The sequence below is a fragment of the Platichthys flesus genome, chromosome 19 (assembly GCF_949316205.1).
Source record: "Platichthys flesus chromosome 19, fPlaFle2.1, whole genome shotgun sequence".
NCBI lineage: Eukaryota > Metazoa > Chordata > Actinopteri > Pleuronectiformes > Pleuronectidae > Platichthys > Platichthys flesus.
The window spans coordinates 6799162-6822620 of record NC_084963.1 but is presented as its reverse complement, the minus strand read 5'-3'; the positions used below and the strand labels follow the sequence as shown (position 1 = coordinate 6822620).

General features: G+C 41.2%; 1 protein-coding gene across 2 annotated transcripts; it reads left to right on the top strand.

Annotated features, from left to right (window-relative positions):
- The first annotated feature begins 207 nt into the window (after positions 1–207).
- Positions 208–22968, top strand: pnpla7a (patatin-like phospholipase domain containing 7a). 2 transcript variants are annotated; one of them, XM_062412489.1, is made up of 36 exons: positions 208–644; positions 1071–1125; positions 2083–2157; positions 2955–3042; positions 3301–3383; positions 3738–3838; positions 3942–4082; positions 4165–4324; positions 5142–5222; positions 5855–5983; positions 6150–6230; positions 6901–7030; positions 7149–7220; positions 7355–7431; positions 7562–7717; positions 7918–7995; positions 8205–8410; positions 8543–8674; positions 8882–9005; positions 10226–10339; positions 10677–10743; positions 10880–11029; positions 11491–11554; positions 11772–11940; positions 12906–13088; positions 13260–13378; positions 13524–13680; positions 14951–15067; positions 15218–15287; positions 15499–15615; positions 15960–16108; positions 16262–16414; positions 16616–16735; positions 19026–19116; positions 19636–19751; positions 19998–22968. In XM_062412489.1, exons 1-36 carry the CDS (start codon positions 637–639, stop codon positions 20055–20057), a joined length of 3993 nt encoding a protein of 1330 aa, XP_062268473.1. In that variant the 5' UTR covers positions 208–636; the 3' UTR covers positions 20058–22968. The 2 variants fall into 2 exon arrangements, with proteins under 2 accessions (XP_062268473.1, XP_062268472.1); XM_062412488.1 differs by lacking the exon at positions 208–644 and having other exon boundaries at positions 863–1125.
- Positions 22969–23459: the final 491 nt, after the last annotated feature.

The following is a 23459-nucleotide window of genomic DNA, read 5'->3' as shown; positions in this document are numbered from 1 at the left end:
GTGCTTTACAAATCACATAGGGAATAAAACAACACAGAACAAAACGAGACAAAAAAAAACAAAAGTGACTTTTATTATTCAGAATCAGTGTCCAGGTCATAGACATACGATATGTAATCACATACAAAAGCATAAACGATAAAGCATAATCAAATTCGATAACAATACCACAGGAAATGAATATTATTCTAGGTGTTTTCCAAAAAAGGCCATTTGGAGACTCCGAAGGACTCTTGGTGACATGGTCACACACAAACACACACCTCCCCCAGATCACAAGTAACACAATACTTGATAAAACCAAGATGTTACAATCTTTAGATTCAATAAAAGTTGTGGAGTGAGAACAACATGTCGAGTAGTAGAGGTATATAGTGGCACAGATACACTTCCGTCATATTTTAGTCGGTACTCCAGGAAGTCCAGAAAGCGCCTAGCCGGCCCCTGATTGGACGAATGCTCTGAGCGGTACCAGGGCAACGGGCAGAAATCGCACACCCCATTGGCGGACGACGGGGATCATGGGCGGGGCTTAGCGAGTGGCAGAAACACAGAAAACTTTGTTAGCTTCTTCGCTAACATCGCAACGTCGTCTTCTGAGACATGACAGGAGCGTGAAGCGGCGCGACACGAGCCATGGAGAGGTCAGACCCGGGTCCTCTGCCCCCGTGCGCGTGCCATTACGCTTTTTCTTTTACCTGAAGTTGACGTCGGTTATTTAACGTTTACTGGCAAGACGGCTAGCTAGTGTAGCTGAGGCTAATGTGATGCTATGGCTAACGTTGATAGAGGGTTCCAGAACCAATTGAATTCAACGACAGCTGACGATGTTACTGTGTCGTCGGCTACACACCGTAGCTCGACTTGTTGTTTCTTGTCGTTTTAATGAAACAGGAAGACAGAGTATCAAGGTGTTTGGCGTAATGCTGCTATTTGACTCAGTTCTTGTTTTCAGAGTTTCCTTTTTTTCCTTTAACTCTCCTCCTCCTCTTCTTCTTCCCCACCCTCCTCCTCTTCGACATGCTACCTTCAGTTGTATACATGTATAAAAAAGCAGTGTCGTATTTCAGGATGGACATTTGCCAAGGTGACGATGATGGAGACATGTGCAGATGGGCCACTTCAGTAAGTGAAGCCTGTGACAGCCAGCATACATGAATGCAGAGCCCTGTGGTGCCTCAGCTTTTAAATCTCTGTTAAATCACACATTTCACTTGATAACACTCAATTCCTTCAATGCTTTCCACTTGTGATGATGATAATAGTTCAATGACATCCTCTGTTCTTAACCCTCAGCAAGAGTAAGGAACAACTACAAAAATAGCTAATAACTTTACAACATTGATTAGAATAAACAGTTTTTAACATAATGGAAAAGTGTGTAAATGTTTACAGTATTTGCACATAAGGAAATGTCCAACAGAGATGAATGGGGCAGCAATGACAAATTTATTGAGGAGTTATTGTCAGTCGTGGTAGAATATGTGAGGAGGCCTTTGTACACAGAATGCTAACATTTAAATGTTTCACTTAATGTTACCTTCAGTAGCAACTTAATCAGAATGGTGACAAGGTCTATTGTCCATGCCCTGAATGAACCATAACCCTCAGTTAGTGAAGTCACTAACTACCAGTTTATGGAAATGTCTATATGTAGGCCACTACGATTAATATGGGCTCTCTTGACATTTAACGAAATGGTCTTGTTTCCTTACATACACTTTTTACACCAGGATTAGCTGGAAAAAAGAATCAAGAAACCGGTTGTTTTTATGATTTTTGTTTTGAGATATGTGGTTCTCAAAGACGGCCATGCTACAATCATATGATATAATACAGAATATGATGCAATTAACACAACCTCTACAGCAGTAAAATTCAACACACTCATTGATGCAGCAGTGATATTAATCCAAACACAACATATAACACTGACTGGGACCATTTCTCTGCATAACCAATACTGCTTGTTTTGATACTTAAAGGATATATTGTATTGTAATGCTATACTGCTTGAGCACCCATAAAAGGGCCTAAAATTATTCTTTCAAGAAATTGTGCCAACCCAACCTGTGTTTGTAGGTGCTGCTGAACAGCAAACATGAAATCAGCGCTCGAGTACAGCAGTTTGTGGAGGAGAGGATGCAGACCACCATGGTATGGAATACACTAATTATTGAATGTTTGTTTTCAGTCAGATGGAGTGTGACCTGAGGGTTGAGGAAAGGATGGTCGATTAGTAAAGATGCATTTTATCCACTGTACAGTTTGCTGTGTGGCAGATGTTGACTCATCCAACATATCGGCCAATGACTCTGATTAGTGAGAGTCCAGCCGGCTTGGCTCCATCGGTTTATGACTGATAGCTAATGAGCATCAAGTTTCAGTCGACTTTGGCAAAGCAGCCTGCACAAAGATCTCTACGTCTGTCATTAAATAGAGCAGGAGAAGCGGTTTCCTGTCAAGGGCCTAACAAGCCTTTTGTAACATCCTATAAGGGCCTTACTCTCATACGAGATATCACATATCACACTCACTTCTCTGATGTGTTTACTTGAACTGCTTCTCTTCTGGTCATTAAGGACATTGCTGCTGTTGGTTGTTCCTAGATTGGAGCTCGTTGTGCTTTGCAGCTCAGGGACTTTGTGTTGCAAGTTTTCTGGCAAATCAGCAGATTTCACATTAAACGGCTTAATAAACAGATTCAGTTCCTTTTGTGTACTTTTTATGAGAAGTGAGAAGTGGTTAAGGGTGTATTGTGATTTTTGTTATCATTGTGAACATACAACTTGCACAAAACCTGCTTAGAAATAGTATATCATATCCAACAGGGACACAGCTTTGGATGTTGAATGATTATTAAACCAGCAGCTCTAATGTTCTGTGTGCAACTACACGGCATTCCCCTATCATGTGACTATACTGTAGTTGTGATGCACTTATCTGTCTTTTAGCTCACTGGTGTGCTGATAGGAGCTGCAGTCGCCGTCTCACTGATTGGCATCGTGGTCCTCTTCCTTTACAGGAGATACAAGCTTGGCCGTGAGTCTTTCAAACTAATACTTCATTCCTAAGCCTGGTAAAACGGAATGTCCTCCACTCCTATTTGATATTTTGCTGTATCATCAATGCCAATTAGGTGGCTGGACATCGCCCCACCTAGTTGCTTTATTTGTTTTGTGTCTATTGTACTTCAAGTGATGAAGTACTTTAGGGAATTGTGTTTGTGTATATATATATCGTCTTCAGTTTTTTTCATAATGTGGTTTTAACACATCTATATGCATTTTCTGTTACAAGGAAAACAACAGCCAGGTGTTCGTCAGTATCGCTTCAGGAATCGAGATAAAGTGCTATTCTATGGAAGGAAGATCATACGAAAGGTTTTCTAAATTTTCCTTTTTTGTCCTACACGCACACACAAACAATTGCAGTCTGATAGATTCACATTTTATGTAAATACAGTAGGCCTTTATTGTCACTAGTTTTGCTGTATGATTCCTAAGTTTCTCTCCATAAAACTAAATCTTTTTTCCCCCCAATGGCTGAGTGGTGTTATCTTGCATGAAATTAAGTCTACTTTACCCACCGGCCCCTTTTCAATATATAACTTCAATGTCATGCACACTAATACAGTAAGCCTCATATTAACAACATCTTTCTCAAATCAAGTTTTCTATATAAACAAAATGTTTGTTTGTCTGCAATAAATGTGATGACATTTTTTTGTTTGTAAGGTCCAGACGTTGTCGTTGATTCCTCCCCCCCCCTCCACCTCAGTATCAAAGCAGCCGCAGCGCATTCGCAAACGAACCAAAGTCCTTAGCATAGCTCGCAAGTATGTTTATCAATCCTTATTTAAAATTTGTCCATTTGCAATTAAAGAAGATTTAGCATATTGATTATTGGAATTCATATTATTTTTTTTCAAATTTCAACAGAATCCTTCGGATCCGTAAAGACCCTCCCACCCTGCAGCCCAAGGAACCCCCTCCCTCACTGCTGGAGGCTGATCTAACCGAGTTTGATGTGCAGAGCTCAAACCTACCCTCTGAGGTCCTCTACATGCTGAAGAATGTCAGGTAGAGTAACAAAACCTTTGCCACAGATTGAGCCTCTTCAGATGATTTTTCGTAACCTCTTTTTTTCTACAACTTGCTGTAGGGTCTTGGGACATTTTGAGAAGCCCCTGTTCCTGGAGCTGTGTCGTCACATGGTGTTAATCGAGCTGCAGGAAGGCGAAGGTCTGTTCAGGCCGGGAGACGATGACGACAGCATCTACGTGGTGCAGGATGGACGACTCGAGCTCTGTATCCAGGAGAACGTATGTAGATATTCAGTTAACCTTATCAAATCAAATTCATTTGGTTTTGTCATGTGGTGGTTCTTGACTACTTTCACTTTATACATTAGATCCCATTGTGTATAATAAAAATGTATAACTGAAATATTTGTTTTAGTCTGTTGTTTTACACTAGGATGATCAGTAGTGAGAAGGATAGACTTGCAGGAAGTAGAGAATTTAAGAATCCATTGTGTGCAGTCTTTTTAATGGTGGGATTTATATGCTGTTGCTGCTGATTGGGCAACGACAAACGAGAGAAAACACACTTGGAAGCCAGTTGTACACCTGACGCAGGTGTTACCAAGGAGAATCTCTACAATTAGTGCCACTTAGACTCAGGTGACATCAATCTCTGCTCCTCGAAAGTACTCTCAATTGTACTTGTAGAAAAATATTAATCAAATGCACCCTCTCAAAAGGCATACAAATTAAAACACAAAGATTGCAGAGTTGAAGACAAGGTAAACGTTCCTCCTCTTTGGAAGTGACTCTATTACAGCAGGAAACATTATCCTTCTTAAAGGGTCATGCAGGTCAGGGAATTAAAGTCTCCTACAGAAGAAAAACTGTGTGGACACAAATACACAAGCGTTTCTCTGACACTAAGATCATGGCTGATGATAAAAATTAATCGGGTTAGTGAGAGGAATGTGAACTTTCCTCTCAGCATAAATACCAACACTGACTCAACATAGTTACATAATGGGATTGGAGGAAGTTGGGCCCCATGAACTAAAGTTTGGATCATACCTGTTCATTGTTGGTGTTATTTCTTGTACTTGTGTGTTTTCTTTAGAACGTTCCAGAGACAGTTGTGAAGGATGTGCACCCCGGAGACAGTGTCCACAGCCTGCTCAGCATCCTGGACATCATCACTGTGAGCTCTTTATTTCTCCTCCATCTTCACATCCGGCAACTTCATCTCCTTCCGTCCTCTGATCTGTCTGCGTCTCTGCTCTGTCTCTTCTCTCCACTGTTTATACTTCCGACCATGCATCCCAATTGGATTCAGTTTATTTATTTTGTTTATTTATTGCCCTCACATTCTGCCCAGGGCCTGCCTTGTTTTGTTTCAATTTCCTGTTCAGTCACACTGTCCTTTGTTCAGCCATTTCGATGACAAGTTTTGATGCTGCCTCCTTCAGGAACAGGACAGACACACGTTTTGCCGACATCTTACTTCTTACTCTTACTCTAATAATTCCATTTTTCAAACATTGAAAAGTTTAAAACATTGAAATTAAAAGAAAGAGACACTTCTTGGAAATGGAAATTAAACATTAAAATAGCTATTATCTTATATCTTTATACTTCTGCCATCATATATATATATATATATATATATATATATATATATATATATATATATGATTAAATTTGAGAGGTAAAACTGTCTCAGTCCAAATAATTACTCCATGTGCAAATCCAATGAGGTGTTGATTAGCAGTTACAAAGTTCAAGTGACTGTGCTTATTTTCTAACTGTTTTTGTCCTTGTTTTTTGTGTCAGGGTTATCCAGCTCCATATAGGACTGTGTCAGCCCGAGCTGCAACCCGCTCCACCATATTACGTTTACCTGCATCTGCCTTTGAGTCGGTTTTTCAGAAATACCCAGAGACGCTCGTGCGCGTCATTCAGGTAACTGATTGCATTAAGATGGATGACCAGTGTGCATCATTTTATTTTGCACTGAGACGAAACTCTTTAACACATCGCTAAATAAAACACCATCATGTTAATCTCATTTAGATGTAACCACAGTTTGATGTTTACGTCCTGCTCTGTTTATCTGGGTGTGTTGCAGATAATCATGGTGCGCCTCCAGAGAGTCACCTTCTTGGCGTTGCACAACTATCTGGGCCTGACAACTGAGCTCTTCAATCCGGTAGGAGGGAAGTTAATTAGTACACAGGGATTTGTGGGCATTCACACAATGTAATGCAGAGAGGCTCTTGTTGAATACCAAAGCACCAGTCAGTATAAATTTGTTCACACAACATTAAGCACAGCATCATAACTCAGTCCTTCATAAAGGCTCAGTGAAAATTAATACAAATGATTAGAACCCCCCCCCACAGAAAACAGGAGGACCAGCAGCTTTCTCTCACTTTAATATCAGCAAAAATATTCTTTCATGTTGTCATTTTTGGAAAAATATGTCAAACTTTTACAATTGTTAATTTTGAATGTTTGTAGTTATAAGTTTCCAAACATCCTGAAATATGTAATAAATTAAATACCATTTAATGTTAATATCAATGTGATGTCATCATCTGGAGGGTGTCACTGATGTGTTGTTATGAGCACAACTGGCACCACTTGGAAAAATGTATTTATTTTATTCAAACCATACCACCACTTCCTAAACCTATTCTTCCTAGAAATGTCTAATGTGGCCAAAACCCAGTGACCTTAATGTCTCATCTCCTTATGAATATGTTCTATTGCCTTTATTGTGTATATACATATGTATTGTTTGAGTGCAAATGTCACTGTAGGCCAGACTAACTGAAATGTGGACCTTTAACTGATTTGTTTTGTTGCCTAAACGACAGGACAGCCAGGCAGTGCCCTTATCCAACATAAACAGTGTTATGGCTGAGGCAAATTCTGGGAAGACGACTCGTCGGCTTCACTTTCAGGACGAGCTACCTGCTGGGACCGTGGAAGGCCCTGCAGAGTCAGGTCCTGCAGGCACACACACGCACATCATTTCAAACGTATACTAAATGCACACTTAAAGCTGTGCTCTCTGTTGTGCTAAAATTGATCCAATGTTGATATTTCACCTAACATTAAACAGATGGTTTGAAAGATAGCCCATTAAACAGCCACAGGAGGCAGCGATCCCTCACCATGCCCACCGACTGCACAGGTGAGACACTGTCTGGGACAGAAACAATCACTAAATGTCATCTGTTTTCATTTCCTGCACAAATTTATCACCGTCACTGATCTGAAAATAAGGACCCACACAGATATGCTTACTCATAACCCTCCTGCTCACAGGCAATGACCTGAACATGGCTTGTGAACGAGCTCGAGTTTCGATAGATGAGCCTCCGTCCAGTCCTGTTACTCAGAAGGTAAGTCTCCCCTGTCATGACGGCAGAGCTTAGAATTGTAGACGGAACATCATATCCCAGCATCCACTGCATCCTGTGTTGCTTGTCTTGTTCATCTTCATTAGTCTCGCTCCTATGTCTGTGTCTCTAGTCCAGTCTGAAGAAGAGAGTGACGATGCTGCCCACACCCTCTGAAGTGTTTCACTACACAGACAGTGGGGGGCAGTCTGATGCCATCCACCTCAGTAAGAGCAGCACAATCCTCCAGGCTGCTAAGAGAGACCTGCTGGGAATCATCCAGCTGCAGGTGGGAGTTTGATCGCAGAAAATTCATATCAACTGGTATAAATATGTCAGGGATTACATCATTGCAAAAATCAGATTCATTCTGATTGTACAGTATGTTGAGCAATGTGACACATTCCGATGGCAGCGCTCCACCAATAGAGAGCCGTGTATTTTTGCCAATAATAAGCACATATTCTGAATATATTTTTCTTTTTGCAGGATCCGACTCTGCTCGATGGCAGAGTCACGCTTCAACACGTCAAAGCAGGTTCTGTGGTGGCTCGTCAGGGAGACCAGGTTAGAACCACATCAAGACTGTTTCAGTTGTTTCTCAACACATTTTTAACTATTGGTTATTGATACTTGTTAGTATTGACGGCAGGCTTATCCAGTCTGGTCTGTAAATCTGCAGAAATATTTCTGACGATTTGTCATATCACGCAAGTGATTCTGAAGACTTTGATAATGATTGTTTATCCCATTTGTCGTTTCTCTCCACACTTAAGGAGGTGAGCATCCAGTTTGTGATTTCTGGACTTCTCCACGTTTACCAGCGGATGATTGACCGCGAAGAAGAGACATGTCTGTTTGTGACGCACCCTGGGGAGCTTGTAGGCCAACTAGCTGTCCTGACAGGAGAGCCCCTCATATTCACTGTCAAAACTCAGCGAGACTGCAGCTTCCTCTCCATTTCCAAAACCCACTTCTATGAGTCAGTCGTGCCCACACTCATCCATGCAAAACACTGTTGAATTAAGATGACAAAACCGTAAAAGAGCAATGATAACGGTCTGTTGGGTTTCTATTACCTCCTTTTTACTCCTGACTGTTGTCTCTTCCTCAGGATAATGCGTGTGGAGCCAAAAGTTGTGCTGAATGTTGCTCACACAGTGGTGAAGAGGATGTCTTCTTTTGTCAGACAAATAGATTTCGCTCTCGACTGGATGGCCGTGGAGGCTGGCAGGGCCGTCTACAGGTATTTTGCTGATGGCATTGTAAAAATGTTCTTTCACAAAAGACAGACAACTTTAAAAACAATACATCATTCATGTAGGAGCAGGAGTATTTTATTATATCAATTCTAAATCGGTCAACAGTGGAGGTGGCTAAAATCTTAAATCTGGTTTTGGGTCACAAGCTTGTTTACAGATATACGGTGGATTCAAGTTGTCTTTTTTTTCAGGCAGGGAGAGAAATCCGACAGTACCTTCATAGTACTGAGTGGCCGACTTCGCTCCGTAATCATGAAGGAGGACGGCAAGAAAGAGCTGATAGGAGAGTATGGACGCGGTGACCTTATTGGAGAGGTAAAGACCATGGAGAGGAAAAGGCAGATGGTGGATAGCGGGTGAAAAACTATGAATATCTACCTCTAGTATCCTCATAAAGGTTGATGACAGTAGATCAGCAAAAACAGTGCTGACTTATGATTATGTATAACAGAAAGTATTTTAATTAACAGTAGTTGGTCATTACTTTCAAAGCATTGGCTACTGCCTGTAAATAAATCATCCATCCATTATCTTTAGCCCTTATTCTGTGAGCTTCGCAGCGGTGAGCTTGAGCCAATCCCAGCTGACATGAGGAGGGTTACATCCTGGAAAGGTCACAAGCGTATTGCAGGGCCGAGCTACAGGAACATGCATTCATGGTCACATTCACACCTACAGGCAATTTAGAGTCTCTAATGAACCGAACCCCAGTCTGCATGTGCTAGGATAGTGGAAGGAAGCTGGAATATATCCGGAGTAGACCCACTCAGACTGGGCCACTAAATAAAACGCATCGAATGAAACACTTACATAAAACTGCATTAACGAATTCACCGTACATATATTATTTTTAACAATGTTTTTACATTCAAATCTGTCTGACTTAAAGCGTGTGAGTGTGCAAACAGCAGAGGTCTCCTCATTCCTTATCTGGTCTTATAAGAAGAAATTCTGTTTATCTGTCTGTTTCTGTTATAACATATGAACATATACTTCCCAATGCTGGTCCTTTTAAAGGGTTTACATCTAAAAATAGGTACTGATTTGCCAGTTTGAATAAACCACATGAAACAGTCACTGTTGCTCTTCTGCCATAACGCCTGCAATGAAAGCTGGGTTGATGGATGCTATGGTTACGGTTACCTGGAGAAGGGAACCAGTTGTCGTGGCTTCTGTGGGAAAAATGTTGTTAGAAAGGTGTCTCATATGCAGAGACATATTTTTAGTACTTCTGCATTGACGTCAAGTGTTGATGATGAGATGGAGAGATTCTTATTTATAGCGTCTTGATTAATTAATTTCTTTTGACTGGAAGTTATCTCTGAAAAGTTTGCAAGTGGCAAAACGAGGCTCAGCAATTACAGACACAAAATGGAATGAAACAGGGTATTGTTATCTTTATATGAGGCTTGTTTTGGAAGTACATCTTTACATGTTGCAATCACGGTGTTTATGAAAGACTTTAGAGATTTATATTCCGTGCTTTTGTTTTCTGACTATATAAACAATGTAATTTGTCCCTCTTTTCTCTGCAGGTTGAAGCCCTGACCAATAAGAACAGAGCCACCACCGTGCACGCTGTACGAGACTCTGAGCTGACCAAACTACCGGAGGGAGCTCTCAGCTTCATCAAGAGGAAGTTCCAACAGGCAGGGCTAACCTCCAGTGGTTCAGTTAATTCAGTCACAACAATCATCAATCAATCAATCAAATTATATTTGTATAGCCCATATTCACAAATCACAATTTGTCTCATAGGGATATTTCCTTTTTTTCTTAATAGATCTACTATTTGTAGTCATTTCCAAAAGCTTGAAAAATGGCTTTGATTGAGTGTCATGATTAATTAACAGCCCAGTGTTATTTGTATTACTCCTTACGATTTCTAGTAAAATAAGATTTTGTAATCAAAATCTAAATTTAATTTGCTGTAGAAAATGAAGCATGGCTGTGTGCCTGATGAATAACACAGAGCTGCTTCCCCAGGTTGTCACCAGGTTGATCCATCTACTGGGACAGAAGATCCTCCAGCAGGTCAACGGTCCTCTAACAAGTTCGTGTCTCTGCATGTGCAAAGTTTTCGTCTATTATGTCACTATATCTGTCAACATACCGTGTCTCATCCAACACTCAAAGTTGTCCCACTGGTTATGTTGGGAGAGGCTTGTATATGTACTTCATGTCTCCAGCTCGCAGTTTGGCGGTCCGCACTCCCGGCAGTAAATGGGACGCAGGGAACCAAGCATCGAACCTCTCAACTGTGACCGTCCTGCCTGTTTCAGAGGAGGTCCCTCTGACTGCCTTCACCTTGGAGCTGCAGCATGCGCTCATCGCAATAGGTACAAATTAAGACAGTGATCATTTTCAATCTCTCAATGACAACGTTTCATCCCGTTTTTTATTGCAACAAATAACTAATTAAAACCAAACTTACTGGAAATATGAACACGTAAACAAACATCAGTGTGATAGGAACTACCTAAAACGACAGAAACCATCTTTGAGACATGTATGTATTTTGACTTGGTTTCATCCATGTCCCTTTTACTAACGAGGAGGAGGTATTTATGGTCTCACTTTTGGGGAGGCGTCTTGTTGTCCATGTTTATGAATAGTTTATGTCATAGATCTTTCGAAAACTGAATGGAACAATCAAAGAAGCTTCTTCGAGAATTTTAGGTTGTTTTGTATTAATTTGAACAAATCAATTTTTTTTCATAGCACCGTAAGACACGTCACCTGTTTTAAGTCAAATGGATTAAAGCGATTGACAGTAACAGCTTTGATCTGTACCATACAGGCCCCACTCTTCTGCTGACGAGTGAAGTCATCAAACAGCAGCTCGGAGCTGCAGCACTTGACAGGTACGTTTGTGGCACTAGGTACTGAACAAACATGTCAGCATCTTTTCCTCTGTCCTACTGCTGTTTGGAACACTTTATTTTCTTTGGCCTTTCTCTCTTTGTCACTCATTGATTAAATTGTGTTCAAGTTTGCTTTATAGGCACAACAGCAATATTGATCTGTGTGCTGCCAGCAACCAATACATCCAGGCATTAATAGACTCCTTTTCCTCTTCAGCGTCCATGAGTATCGTCTGTCCAGCTGGCTGGGCCAACAGGAAGACCTCCATCGTATAGTTCTTTACCAGACTGACTACACACTGACGCCGTGGACACAGCGATGCATCCGTCAGGCAGACTGCATCATCATTGTGGGAATCGGGGAGCAGGACCCTGCTGTCGGGGAGGTGAGGTGTTGAACTAGTCATTTATAATTATAACCAAGATCAAAAAAAAAAATGCAATGATGTGCAACAGAGGGAACGAGCAAATCCTCAAATTTGAGAAGCTGGAACCAAGAAATGTCAGGTATTTTGGATACTGAAAGAACAAAGCAAAGCCGTGTTTTCTTAGTTTTTAAATACCATAAGAGACAAAACCAACAATGCAGATGAATGTTGGGAGAGCAGGTCTATCTGCTCTGATTAAAAGTAATATCCATCATTAATAATGGTAAACCTAGAGGCTAACCACCGTGCAACCATCGTGGTGTTAATGGCGTTAATGGTTTATATTTGACCTTTGGGGAGGGTGGGTGGATGTGGTGTAAGAGTGGCGGGCAGGGCTGCAGAGAAACTGGGTTCATGTCTAGCTGTTGAAAGACAGGTAATTGCCTTCATGTGGAGAAATGGATGCAGAGGAAAGAAAGGGATGGATGCCTGTATAATGGGAGATGGTGGGAGAAATGGAAAGATGGATCAATATTAGGTTAGGCACAGAATGAGTCATTGCTCAGGGTTGATTTTTATCTTTCAGGACACACACACACACACACACACACACACACACACACACACACATCGCCAAACCTTTCACATACACTACACATCTAGCAGAGGGCAAGTTCACTGTGTGGCAGTTTGAACCTTTTTTATATTACTGTGCTCATTCAAGAGCCTCGTATAATAAAAATGACCCCCTGGGGAATTGCACCAGAAAAAGTAAAATGATATCTTTGATAGAACAGCTGAAATTATTATTCATCATCAACATTAAACTGAATCACATCTGCTGATATTGTGCCCACTTACAGTTTGCAGTTTTTTGGGGGGGCTTGTGCTCATTATTCCATCTGCAAGCAGGAGTCCCTCTGTAGAGAAGTGTGGGGAATAAAACGTTGTCAAAAATCTTTGCTCGATGCCTTTTCCTCTAGCTGGAGCGCATGTTAGAGGGAAGTGCGGTACGTGCTCAGAAGCAGCTGGTGCTGTTGCACAGAGAAGATGGCCCCCAGCCCAAAGGTACTGTGGACTGGCTGAACATGCGTAGCTGGATCTCCAGACACCTCCACCTCTCCTGTCCCCGAAGGGTCTTCTCTAAGAGGAAGCTGCCCAAACTGGTAGGAATGAAAAATGGTGTTTCTGATCTCTATCCCCTCTGGCTGTCCCCCTCTGAGCCTCTTGGCATCTTATTCAACATCTTCATATTTGTTTTGTCATTCATTTGATTCCTCCCTGTTTTTTCCACTCCTCCTCGCTGCTTTTACGACAGTAATTTCCTTTTTTTCCAGTTGGAGCTGTATCAGCGTGTGTTTGAGAAGCCAGCAGACCGCCACTCTGACTTCTCCCGACTGGCTCGCGTCCTCACGGGCAATGCAATTGCCATTATTCTTGGAGGAGGAGGAGCAAGGTAACAAAGGCCTAATGAGTGTTATAAATGTCACAGTCATTCTTTCTTCTTAATGTTTTTGCTCGCTGGTACATCTCAGGCTTTTTGGTCAAAACCTTCAATTCTCTCTTTTCTTCCTCATGAATTTCTCCACCCTCCTGCTCAGGGGCTGTGCCCAGGTGGGGATCATGCGAGCTCTCAGCGAGGCCGGCATCCCGGTAGACCTCATTGGCGGCACTTCCATCGGGTCCCTCATGGGGGCACTATATGCTGAAGACCGCAGCCACAGCCGCATGAGGATGAGGGCCAGAGAATGGGCAATGGTGAGAGTCAACGCAACTGACACAGCTCGACTCTAGGCTTGTAAAAAAAACCACATTAAGAGTCAAATGCAGTTAGATATGCATCACATATTGTATCTCTTCTCGTGGAGTTTTTCCAGAAAGAACGGGACTGTTAACACTTTGACACTTATTGACCTTGACCAAACATTTTCAGGATGTTGCACAACATCATGCAGCTTTGACAGAAGAGCTACAAGTGTTTTGTCGTTACGTGTGATTTTCTATTTATCTCTAAAATCCCTCAAACTAATTGTGACATCAATTATAATTTAGGAAATTAGCAGAATTCAGTTTTTGGAGAGGAGGAGCAGAGTTCAACAGCTCCTTCTCCACACGCCCCAGCGTCTTTAAGGGCACTTTCTGCTGTAGTCAGTCTCTGTGAAGGTAATTCTTTCTAACAGCAAATGATTTAATTCTAATGCAGTTGAGGCCTTAACTCTGCTGTATAATCAACCGTGCTGTGCTGATTAACCATTAAATGTGATGAGTTAGTGTTGTTCATGCAGCGCTTGATAATTTTATCATTGAAACTCAAGAATAGAGCCTTTTTTAGTTGAGATCCTCTTCAGGTTTTGTAATTCTGTGAACATCCATGGAGCCATGTGAGACACCTGCTCTGTGTGCAGGTCTCAGGCAGAGCAGAGTCGGATTCGTCCTCCCTCAGTGTACCCAGCCCCTCCTCCTCCGGCCTTGTCCTTGGTTCTGAACAGTCCCTGTAGAAGCAGCCGGCTGGTTCGCTGCTCCTTTTAGTATTAAATTAGAAGAGCCACTGTTGCAATAAAAAAAGGTCTCTGTTCTAATGACCTAAATGCATGGTCCAAAGCACATGGCACAAGTGCTTTAAGGGCGAGTGCAAATCCACTTTCACTAGTTCAACAGGAAAATGAAAGTTTGATGCGTCAGGTGCATGTTTCAGAAGGGTTTTACTAAGAATCTTAAATAATTATTGGTGGGTTTTGGGTGAAACATGCAATAAACCTATCTGAGTTATCTTCTGTTCACTTTAAAAGCCAAATAAGTAAGTCTGCTGAAAGACTACAAATAATAAAAGCATGTGTACACACCAGGAGGTTGGCATATTGAAAACAACTCGTCCAAGGCCTTTAAAAACAAACCATCAAATCTTCTTTTACATCAAATTCAGTTTTGAGTGACTAAATGTGCTTTGTAGATGATGAAACAGTGCATTCTGCAGTTGCGTGGAACAATGAAAAAAAACCATTTGACCCTTCATTTCTCTCCCCTGCAGGAAATGACATCAGTGTATAAGAAGGTTCTGGATTTAACATACCCGGTCACCTCCATGTTTTCCGGAGCTGCCTTCAACACCAGCATCAGCAACGTCTTCAAGAGTAAACAGATCGAGGTGAGAGCGCTTTTACTAGGGACCCGACACAATCAGAGCCCTGAGAGGCCAGTGAACGTTTCAGGAGATAACGATGTGAAGAAGGGATGAGGGAACATATCGTCCACTTATTATGTTGATCTGTTTGGATGTAACCTTTTGTGTACGCAGGACCTTTGGATTCCATATTTCAACATCACCACTGACATCACTGCCTCGGCCATGAGGGTCCACACTGACGGTAGGTCACACAAAAAGACGATTTTTGAAACTCAAGTGGTATTTGCCCCTGCAGATGCTTTCTGTTTTTATTTCAGATATCTTCTGTCAGCTCAGATAAACTTACCCTCTCTTTAGTCCCATTCATGTTTAATTATTATTATTATTATCAGTTGAGTATATATTGCTGAATAGTATATATAACTGAAGGAGTTGACTGTTTGCTGTTTCAGGCTCTCTGTGGCGATACATCCGCTCCAGCATGTCTCTTTCTGGGTATCTCCCTCCTCTCTGTGACCCCAAAGATGGACACTTGCTGATGGACGGAGGATACATCAACAACCTGCCTGGTTTGTTACAATCAAGCTTTTTGCAGACATGAATTTTGGAAAATGTATTGGCCCAAGCGCAACAACACAGCACTCTGACATTTTCCAGATATTTTACCAGGGGGCTGCAGGAGACGTTTTTGGAAAATGTCATGAACAACTGACTAGGACACACAAATACAATGTCCAGACTTTAGAGCATGTCTGAAAGCTGCTTCAGCCTAATACTCATCATACTTCATACCTCGTTAACCATTTTTTCCTTATACACTTAAAAATAAACTTCCCCATGTCTATTTTACATTCATATGTTTATTTGAACTTCATTGTTTCCCCGTCCTGCCCTCTGTCTCCTCTTCTCTCAGCTGATGTGGCGCGCTCCATGGGGGCCAAAGTGGTGATTGCTATTGACGTGGGCAGCAGGGATGAAACCAACCTTACTAATTATGGCGACTCACTCTCAGGCTGGTGGCTGCTATGGAAACGCCTCAACCCCCTAGCTGAGAAAGTAAAGGTAATGGATTGATTAAATGCAAAGATGCAACATACTGTGCAGGGATGTGTCCTACAGATAAATTAGTCCTATGAATAGCAATGAGGATATCTTTGGAGGTGTGTGTATTTAAAACAGTGATGCATATGTTCATCCCAACACTCGTGGTCTCAGGTGTTGAACATGGCAGAGATTCAGACGCGGTTGGCTTACGTGTGTTGCGTGAGGCAGCTGGAGTCGGTGAAGAACAGCGACTACTGCGAGTACATCCGGCCGCCAATTGACAGATACCGCACTCTGGAGTTTGGAAAGTTTGATGAGATTGCCGTAAGTTTGAGAACCCTTGTGGTTCTGATTTCTATTTTGTTTCCTCCTCAGCTGAAAACTCTTTTGTTCTGTGTCCTAACTTTGTTATGATAAAATGTATCTCACTCCAACAGTATACTCAGAATTCATTACATTTTCTAAATCTCAGGTGTAGAACAGGATACTGATATGCAAGTGTTTTTGTTTGTCTGGGCGACGTAGGAGGTGGGATACCAGCACGGCAAGACTGTGTTTGATGTTTGGATTCGCAGCGGAGTGGTGGAGAAGATGTTGAAAGACAGACACCAGGAGGACTTCCACAACACCCAAAGCAAGAACAGTGTAAGGATGAAGGGGAATGCTGTAGAACATGTGATAAGAAAGTCATTAAGGATAATTTAATGTGAAGCAACAACAGAGGCCGGGACCTACTTTACTTGTGATTTGCCAAATGTCTCTGAATAATGAGCAAAACTAATGAAAAATATCACCAGATTTTGAGGTTTAAAATCAGAGGTTCAGCCTGTGGCCTGTGTTAAAATGAGGAATGTTGAGCATTTAGTGAACGTGCACTCGAGTCAATGTTTCACAAATTAGCACCACATTATCTTAAGTATCAGAACTTTTGTAAAGATTCTGCAAGAAAATGGCTATTTCAAAGAAAAATCTCTGACTGTTTGCTAGTGGTGGATTGTGAAGCTGCCGTTTAAAACAGGGTTTGATAATTTCTCTCTCATCGAGATTTTGGACCCAGCAGGAGAGTGGAACTCCAGCAAGCACAGGTTCTACTAGCATCATATATCCATTTTCTCATTAAATGTTAATTCAGACCAAACATGGAAAAGTTGCCTCCATGTTTTCCGGAGGAGCATTCCACTCCAGCAAGAGTGGGAGAGTGAGATGTTACTTAAGACCCAAGAGAATCAGAGCTGAACTGTGGGACGAAGAAGAGTGAATCAGTTTCAGTTAGTTAAAGTTCGATAGGGGTGGTGCAGGATAAGCAAATTAATCATTTATTTTGTGTGGATGCACTCAAAGAAAACTGGAAATGAATTCAAGAAAAACACACAAGTTAATCATAATAATAACCTTTCTATGCACCAGATGTCGTATCATACCCAGAAATCACAAGATTCTGAAGGAAGTTCAATACATTATCAATAATAACCCTTAATTAAAAAAGTATATATCACCAGCAATAACCCTTGCTTACATTATTACAACCAATGAAAAAAGTAGCTTGGAGAGAAATGAAAGTGTTCTCACAGACTTAATGTAATATGAGGTTGAACAGATTACTAAAGTAAAATGTCCCACATCAGATTTCACATTCTCTCTCATTTCCTCATGATCCGTTTTCTCATCATCATTCTCTGCACGTGTAGTCGACCAATTGGTTTTACTACACTGGTACCATTATATTCTCACTGTCTCTAGAATATATCCTGACAGTCTGCCACAGTCTGTTGTTCACATCCTCATATTTCATTTCCCCGCTGCTGATAAAGTAACAACAATAAAGCTATGAATCCATCAGCTCTTTAAATACAGGGAAATTCCCTATAGAGCAGATTTGTCCCCCAGCCATGTCAAAGAAAAACAAAAAAGACCAACTAAACAAGACAGAATGATGAAGACATGTGGAAACATTTACCTCCAATTTAGACAGAAATAGAAAGAGGATGATGTTGAAATCATACAAGATGACGAAGGAATCCTGATAAGAAACTAACACATGTACCTAAACAACAGTGGAGAGAAGAGTGGAGCTGCAGTTATAGTCGCAGATTGGAAACCAAAAGACTATTTTATAAATAAATCATCTCCTTCTTTAAAACAATAGCCATCCCACATAGGCGGATAATGAGTGTTCGTCTATTTTCAGATGCCACCGACTGTAGGGTACAACTCTCAGGGGAGGTAATGCATCGCTTCTCCTTGAGGGATGTTTCACAGCTCTGTATGTTCAACAGTGTCGCACAAAATCAAGAGATTTTCATACAAAAAGGGCGAATCTGTTGTGATTAAATCACAAAATGCGACAAACACAATGGCTGCGTCATAAATCATTGCAAGTCTTTAAATTTAAAATGTAACTTGTTGAAACCTGCAGAAACCCAGACATGAAACACACTATAGTCAAAGGAATAGAACCAGTCCAGCTCAGATCAGACGTGCTCAACAGGAAAATACTTTATCTCAACTTTGTCTGCTTTACTCCATTTCTTGTAATGATCGGTATAATGGTGTTTTACATTTTGTAGACAGGGCTCATTGATCTGTGGAAGTAATTTGTACGGTCTTGTTTTTCATCTCTGGACTGAAACCAGTGCAGGTTTCACATCAGAGCAGCAAGAGATGTGCGACACCTCTGCACAAAGCTGCTGAAACTGAGACTTAAAGGTTTCATTCAAATAATACGCTTCGGTCACTTCGTCCTTGGAGAAACTTTTATTAATGCTTTCATCATATGATTTCAGTGTCATGAACCGTTTCCTACAGACGAGGTTTTGACACCTGGCAGCTGTTGCATCGCAATGGAACCAGTTCATTAGCTCATACCCACAGATTTAAATCAGTTCCTTAAACAGTGTTTTTCTTATGAATGTGTGTGTTTGTGTTTGACTTTCAGGTGTTGACGTGTCCCAACGCTTCCTTCACCGACCTGGCAGAAATCGTGTCTCGCATCGAGCCTGTTAAACCTGCTGTGGTGGATGATAAACGTACTGACACACACTCCAACACTCTGTATTTCAGCCACACCGTTCATATTTTTTATCTCAAACATGTACACACAGTGTTTTTGAGATACTATCACCACTTCTCCCCCATGTTTGTCTTTCCACTGCTCGCTCCCTTGTTCTTCAATGCGTTTTTTGTTTTCCTGTCACACTCTATTAGCAAATGCATCAGTTTCACATGGAAGAGGAAATGGATTGCTGCAGCCTCACTGCAGAGGAAGAATTAGAATATCAATTATGTGTGTACACTGAACACACACAAAGGATGTAACACACGGATGGAGAAAGGGACCTGTGCAAATGCAACAACTCAAATTACGCACTTACCCTCAAATAGAAGCAGTTTCCATACATACATGATTTATATTTAGAAACCAAGTTGAAGGGAAACATAACGAGACATCCAGTCATGATATCCTCTTCTTTCCTATTGTCGGCTCCACGTAGTCACAGAAGAACATATTCACCTACAACGTTCTGTTTTCTCCTTCTCCTGATCAGAGGAGTCAGACTACCACACCGACTACGAAGAGGAGGCGATGGAGAGCGCTCCATCCGACATGGAGCTGTACAGTCGATACGGCGAAACCACTGAATGGGAGGAGACTGGTGACACGGTGCGAAACCCCACTTGTACTTAAGCCAAAACTCAATTAAACCCTGAATAAAGTTCCTCCCTACTAAATAACTTTGATTTAAATTTATAGAATTTGAATCGAGAAAATATATGTATCGCAGTAGCAAATGTGCCATTCAGTAGAAGTCTTTAAGCACTTTTCTTTGTGACCTGATTAAATGTTATTCTATATATTTTTATGATGATTATTCGTCCCCTAACTGATGTCCCACCTTCTGATCAGCAGGATGAAGATCTGGATTTGAGTCGCAAACGTCGCATAACCAAACTCACTGCCAGCGAGTAGAAGTAAGTGGCCGGACACTCCCCTGGATGTGCAGTCAAACCAGGAAGTCCTTTCCAAACAGTCCATGAGGTGAAGACAGCACTAACGACCTCTGAAGGAGCAGGTCATCACGATTTAACCTGCCTCTCGTCGCCTTACATTCCCCTCCACTTTATCCAGAGTCAAACAAAACCTCCTCCTTCCTCCCCTGAGACTATCAGAGTGATCGTGATTACCAGTGTGCCCTCTGTAACGCAGCCTCGTTAGCCGTGTGGCTCACAAGCGCAATGCACAGCCCCTGAAAAAACTTCCCATGGGCGTCAAGAACAAGGTTTACTCACATTCACATCTTAGTCTAAACAGGAGCAGCCGAAAGCTTCATCATTTCTCCTGTTGAGAGTCTAGATTACTTCCTGTAGCTTAACATGCATTAAACAAGTCCAGTGGAAGATGAAAAGAAGATAGAAAACACCCCTGAAATATTGATCACAGGTAAACTATGAATCTTTGTTGATAACATTTGGAAAACAGAAGTTACAGAGTCAGTTCACAAAAATAGAAAAGTTTTTAGGCATCTAGACATTTAGATCCCTTTTACATCGTCATCAATGAGATTAAACTCACATAGGGTTCAAAAATTATTCCTCCTCATCCGTGGTGACTGCATATTGATACCTTCAGTGTTTTGGGAGCTTAAATTGAGCCTGAATCAAAAAGTGCATGATTAGTGAACCCTGGTGAACTCTGTCTTGTAATCTTAGTTGTCATTGCAGAGTGTATGGTGATCGAGGGTGTGAAGAGGGTCCTTTCATTCACCGAGTGTGCCACAGAATCCGTCAAATACGCATCAAAAGTAGGATTTTACCGGGAGACGAGGGATGAGCTGCACACTCTTCATTCTGACAGAACTCGTACCTCCGCCAAGGCTCAACAATCCCACATTTAAATTCTTTAAATCTTTTTTTTTATTTCTTAAAATAAGAGTCCTGGATTCTACCCTTGATCTGATCCACGCCACATTGTATTGGGTTCTCTCTCCTGACCCAAACCACATCCTCTCACCAAGCTCCGTGGTAACCGTCCAGTTCAAATGACGCTTTAAAAGTCTGATTTTATTTCTTTCAAGGATATGGAAAGAGTTGAAAAGTGCAAATCTAAATCCTTTCATTTCCTTGTTTTTGCCTTTCTGTCCTCTAATGTTTTGTAGACACGGTTTAAGTTTTGATCATCATCAACTTCACTCTTCGATCAACATGAATTGAAAATATGCACAGCGGCTATATTTGCTCAGTGGGACAGTTCTTCACGTCTTCACAGGAACATCCTGTCACGTTATTTGTCCAAAACGTCTCTAAGCTGCTTCTCACTGATTTGGATCTAATTCAGTTTTGTTATAACGGTGAATAATTCACTGTTTCATATTTAAAGCAAGAATGTATACAACCTCAGCCGTACACACATGAATGCACTAGTCACCACAGTTGGACAATCATTCCACAAACGCAATGCAATGTACAGTTTAACTAACTGTTCTATATACTTGATTTAACACAAATTTCTGTCATTCTATAGCATTTTATAAAAACAATTATAATAATGAAAGATCTATGTGATGGAAATTAATTTAACAGATTAATCTTTAAGTCTATAACATGTAAAAAATAAATATATAAATTAATGTCACAATAAAGTTCAGATCACACTGATGCTCAGTTTCATATATGTCTGAGAATCCGGAATCATCAGATAAAAAACCTATATAACCTATTGTAACTATACAATGGATAAAGTGATTTTCAAAATACTTGGATTAGATTCCTCTCATTTTAAACAGAGATGCTGTTATATTGCCTTTGAGAAGACCTGTCACCGGGCATGGTCCCACTCATGAATGTCGCAGTGGAGAAACTTCACCGCCCACACGTTCACGTCCAATCTGTGCGACCGAGGACGTGAATAAAACATTTGCTGCCCGTGGCAAAGCCGATCCACAGCATGGCTCTGTGGGGATTTCCACTTCGAACATTGACCGGCAGCATTCTCCTCATCCAGGGAGGTGTGATCGTTCCCCTCTGCAGCTTCTGCTCGTTTACACTGAACCAAAAGAGCCAAGACATAGACCTAATTCAACTTTCTCCTTTTACAATGACATGGATCTTACTCTGACTACCTCCACTGCCGACACGCAGGCAGAAAAAGCCCCCCCCCCCCGAACAGGCTGTAAAAGGGGCCTCGGGTATAGTTTATAAGTCAGACAACAAAAAGAAAAATATCAAAACGCAAGACTGAGCAAAACATTTTGCAGTAAAACGATAATCTTGTTACTTATCAGCCGACAAAGACTGTGTGTCACAGTAAACCGTGCAACAAGCTAATATCAGCCGGACCAATTTACTGGTCCCAATTATCGGTTTATCAATGCAACGTTTCTTCTTCTTTTCCCACTGGATACTGAATGAAGCTGCCTCTTGGACAGTCGCAGAAGCCTGTGATAAACACTGTGGGGCTTCCACACGGTGTTGTCATAACACAGCCTGGACACAGAAAGTGTGAGGACAATATTTAGCTGGTTTTACGAATAGGGTGATGGTGTTGTGTTTTTTTTTTTTATTTCTTTCTAAAAACCGAGCACAATGAATTTATGTCGTCCGGCTGTTTCAAGTTCCTCTACTTTATTAAATGGGACGTGGTAATGGATGAAGTGATGTAATGTGTGGAACTGTGCCAAGGAGTGAATGCAACACAGCCTTAAATGACCCATATGGAAAACAACCACTCGTGCCCTCATCTGGCATTGATTTATTTTTTCATTAGTAATATTCAATAGTAAATTAACTGTTCCTGTGAGCCTGTACTGTATGACTTTATTTATGTTATTTGATAAATATTGCTATTGATAAGCATTGTTACTAATAAACCGTTTATTGTTATACTTTTGTGTCTTTCATTATTCAATTAGTTTTACTGTAGTATAACAAACATTTAGGTTAAACTGCAAATTATTTAAGTGAATCAGTTGATCCAACAATTGTGGAAAATAACTTCTTTAGCATGCTTTGTCAGATTTTGGAAAATGATTCTCCAACAGAGGAGTGACACGTCGACAGCTTCTGAAGATTTACTTAATTATTGCTAAGTGCAAACATCTGCAAATAAGATCGTATGTTAATGAGAGTCACCTGAGTAAATTACACATCGGGAAAATGAGTAAAACATCCACTAATGAGGAGATGTTTCCGCTGGGAGGCTCGGGTGCTCAGTGAGAGCAGGACTCAACACTGGAGCTGATGATGATCTGTCATGCAGAACAACAATTCATCCGACCTGCAGTAAATCACTGCTTCAATTAGAGTTTGATTCAACCTGTTCCCCACAGTCTGGAGGCTGCAGGTGGTTTGTGGGGCCGCGGACATTCATCACATT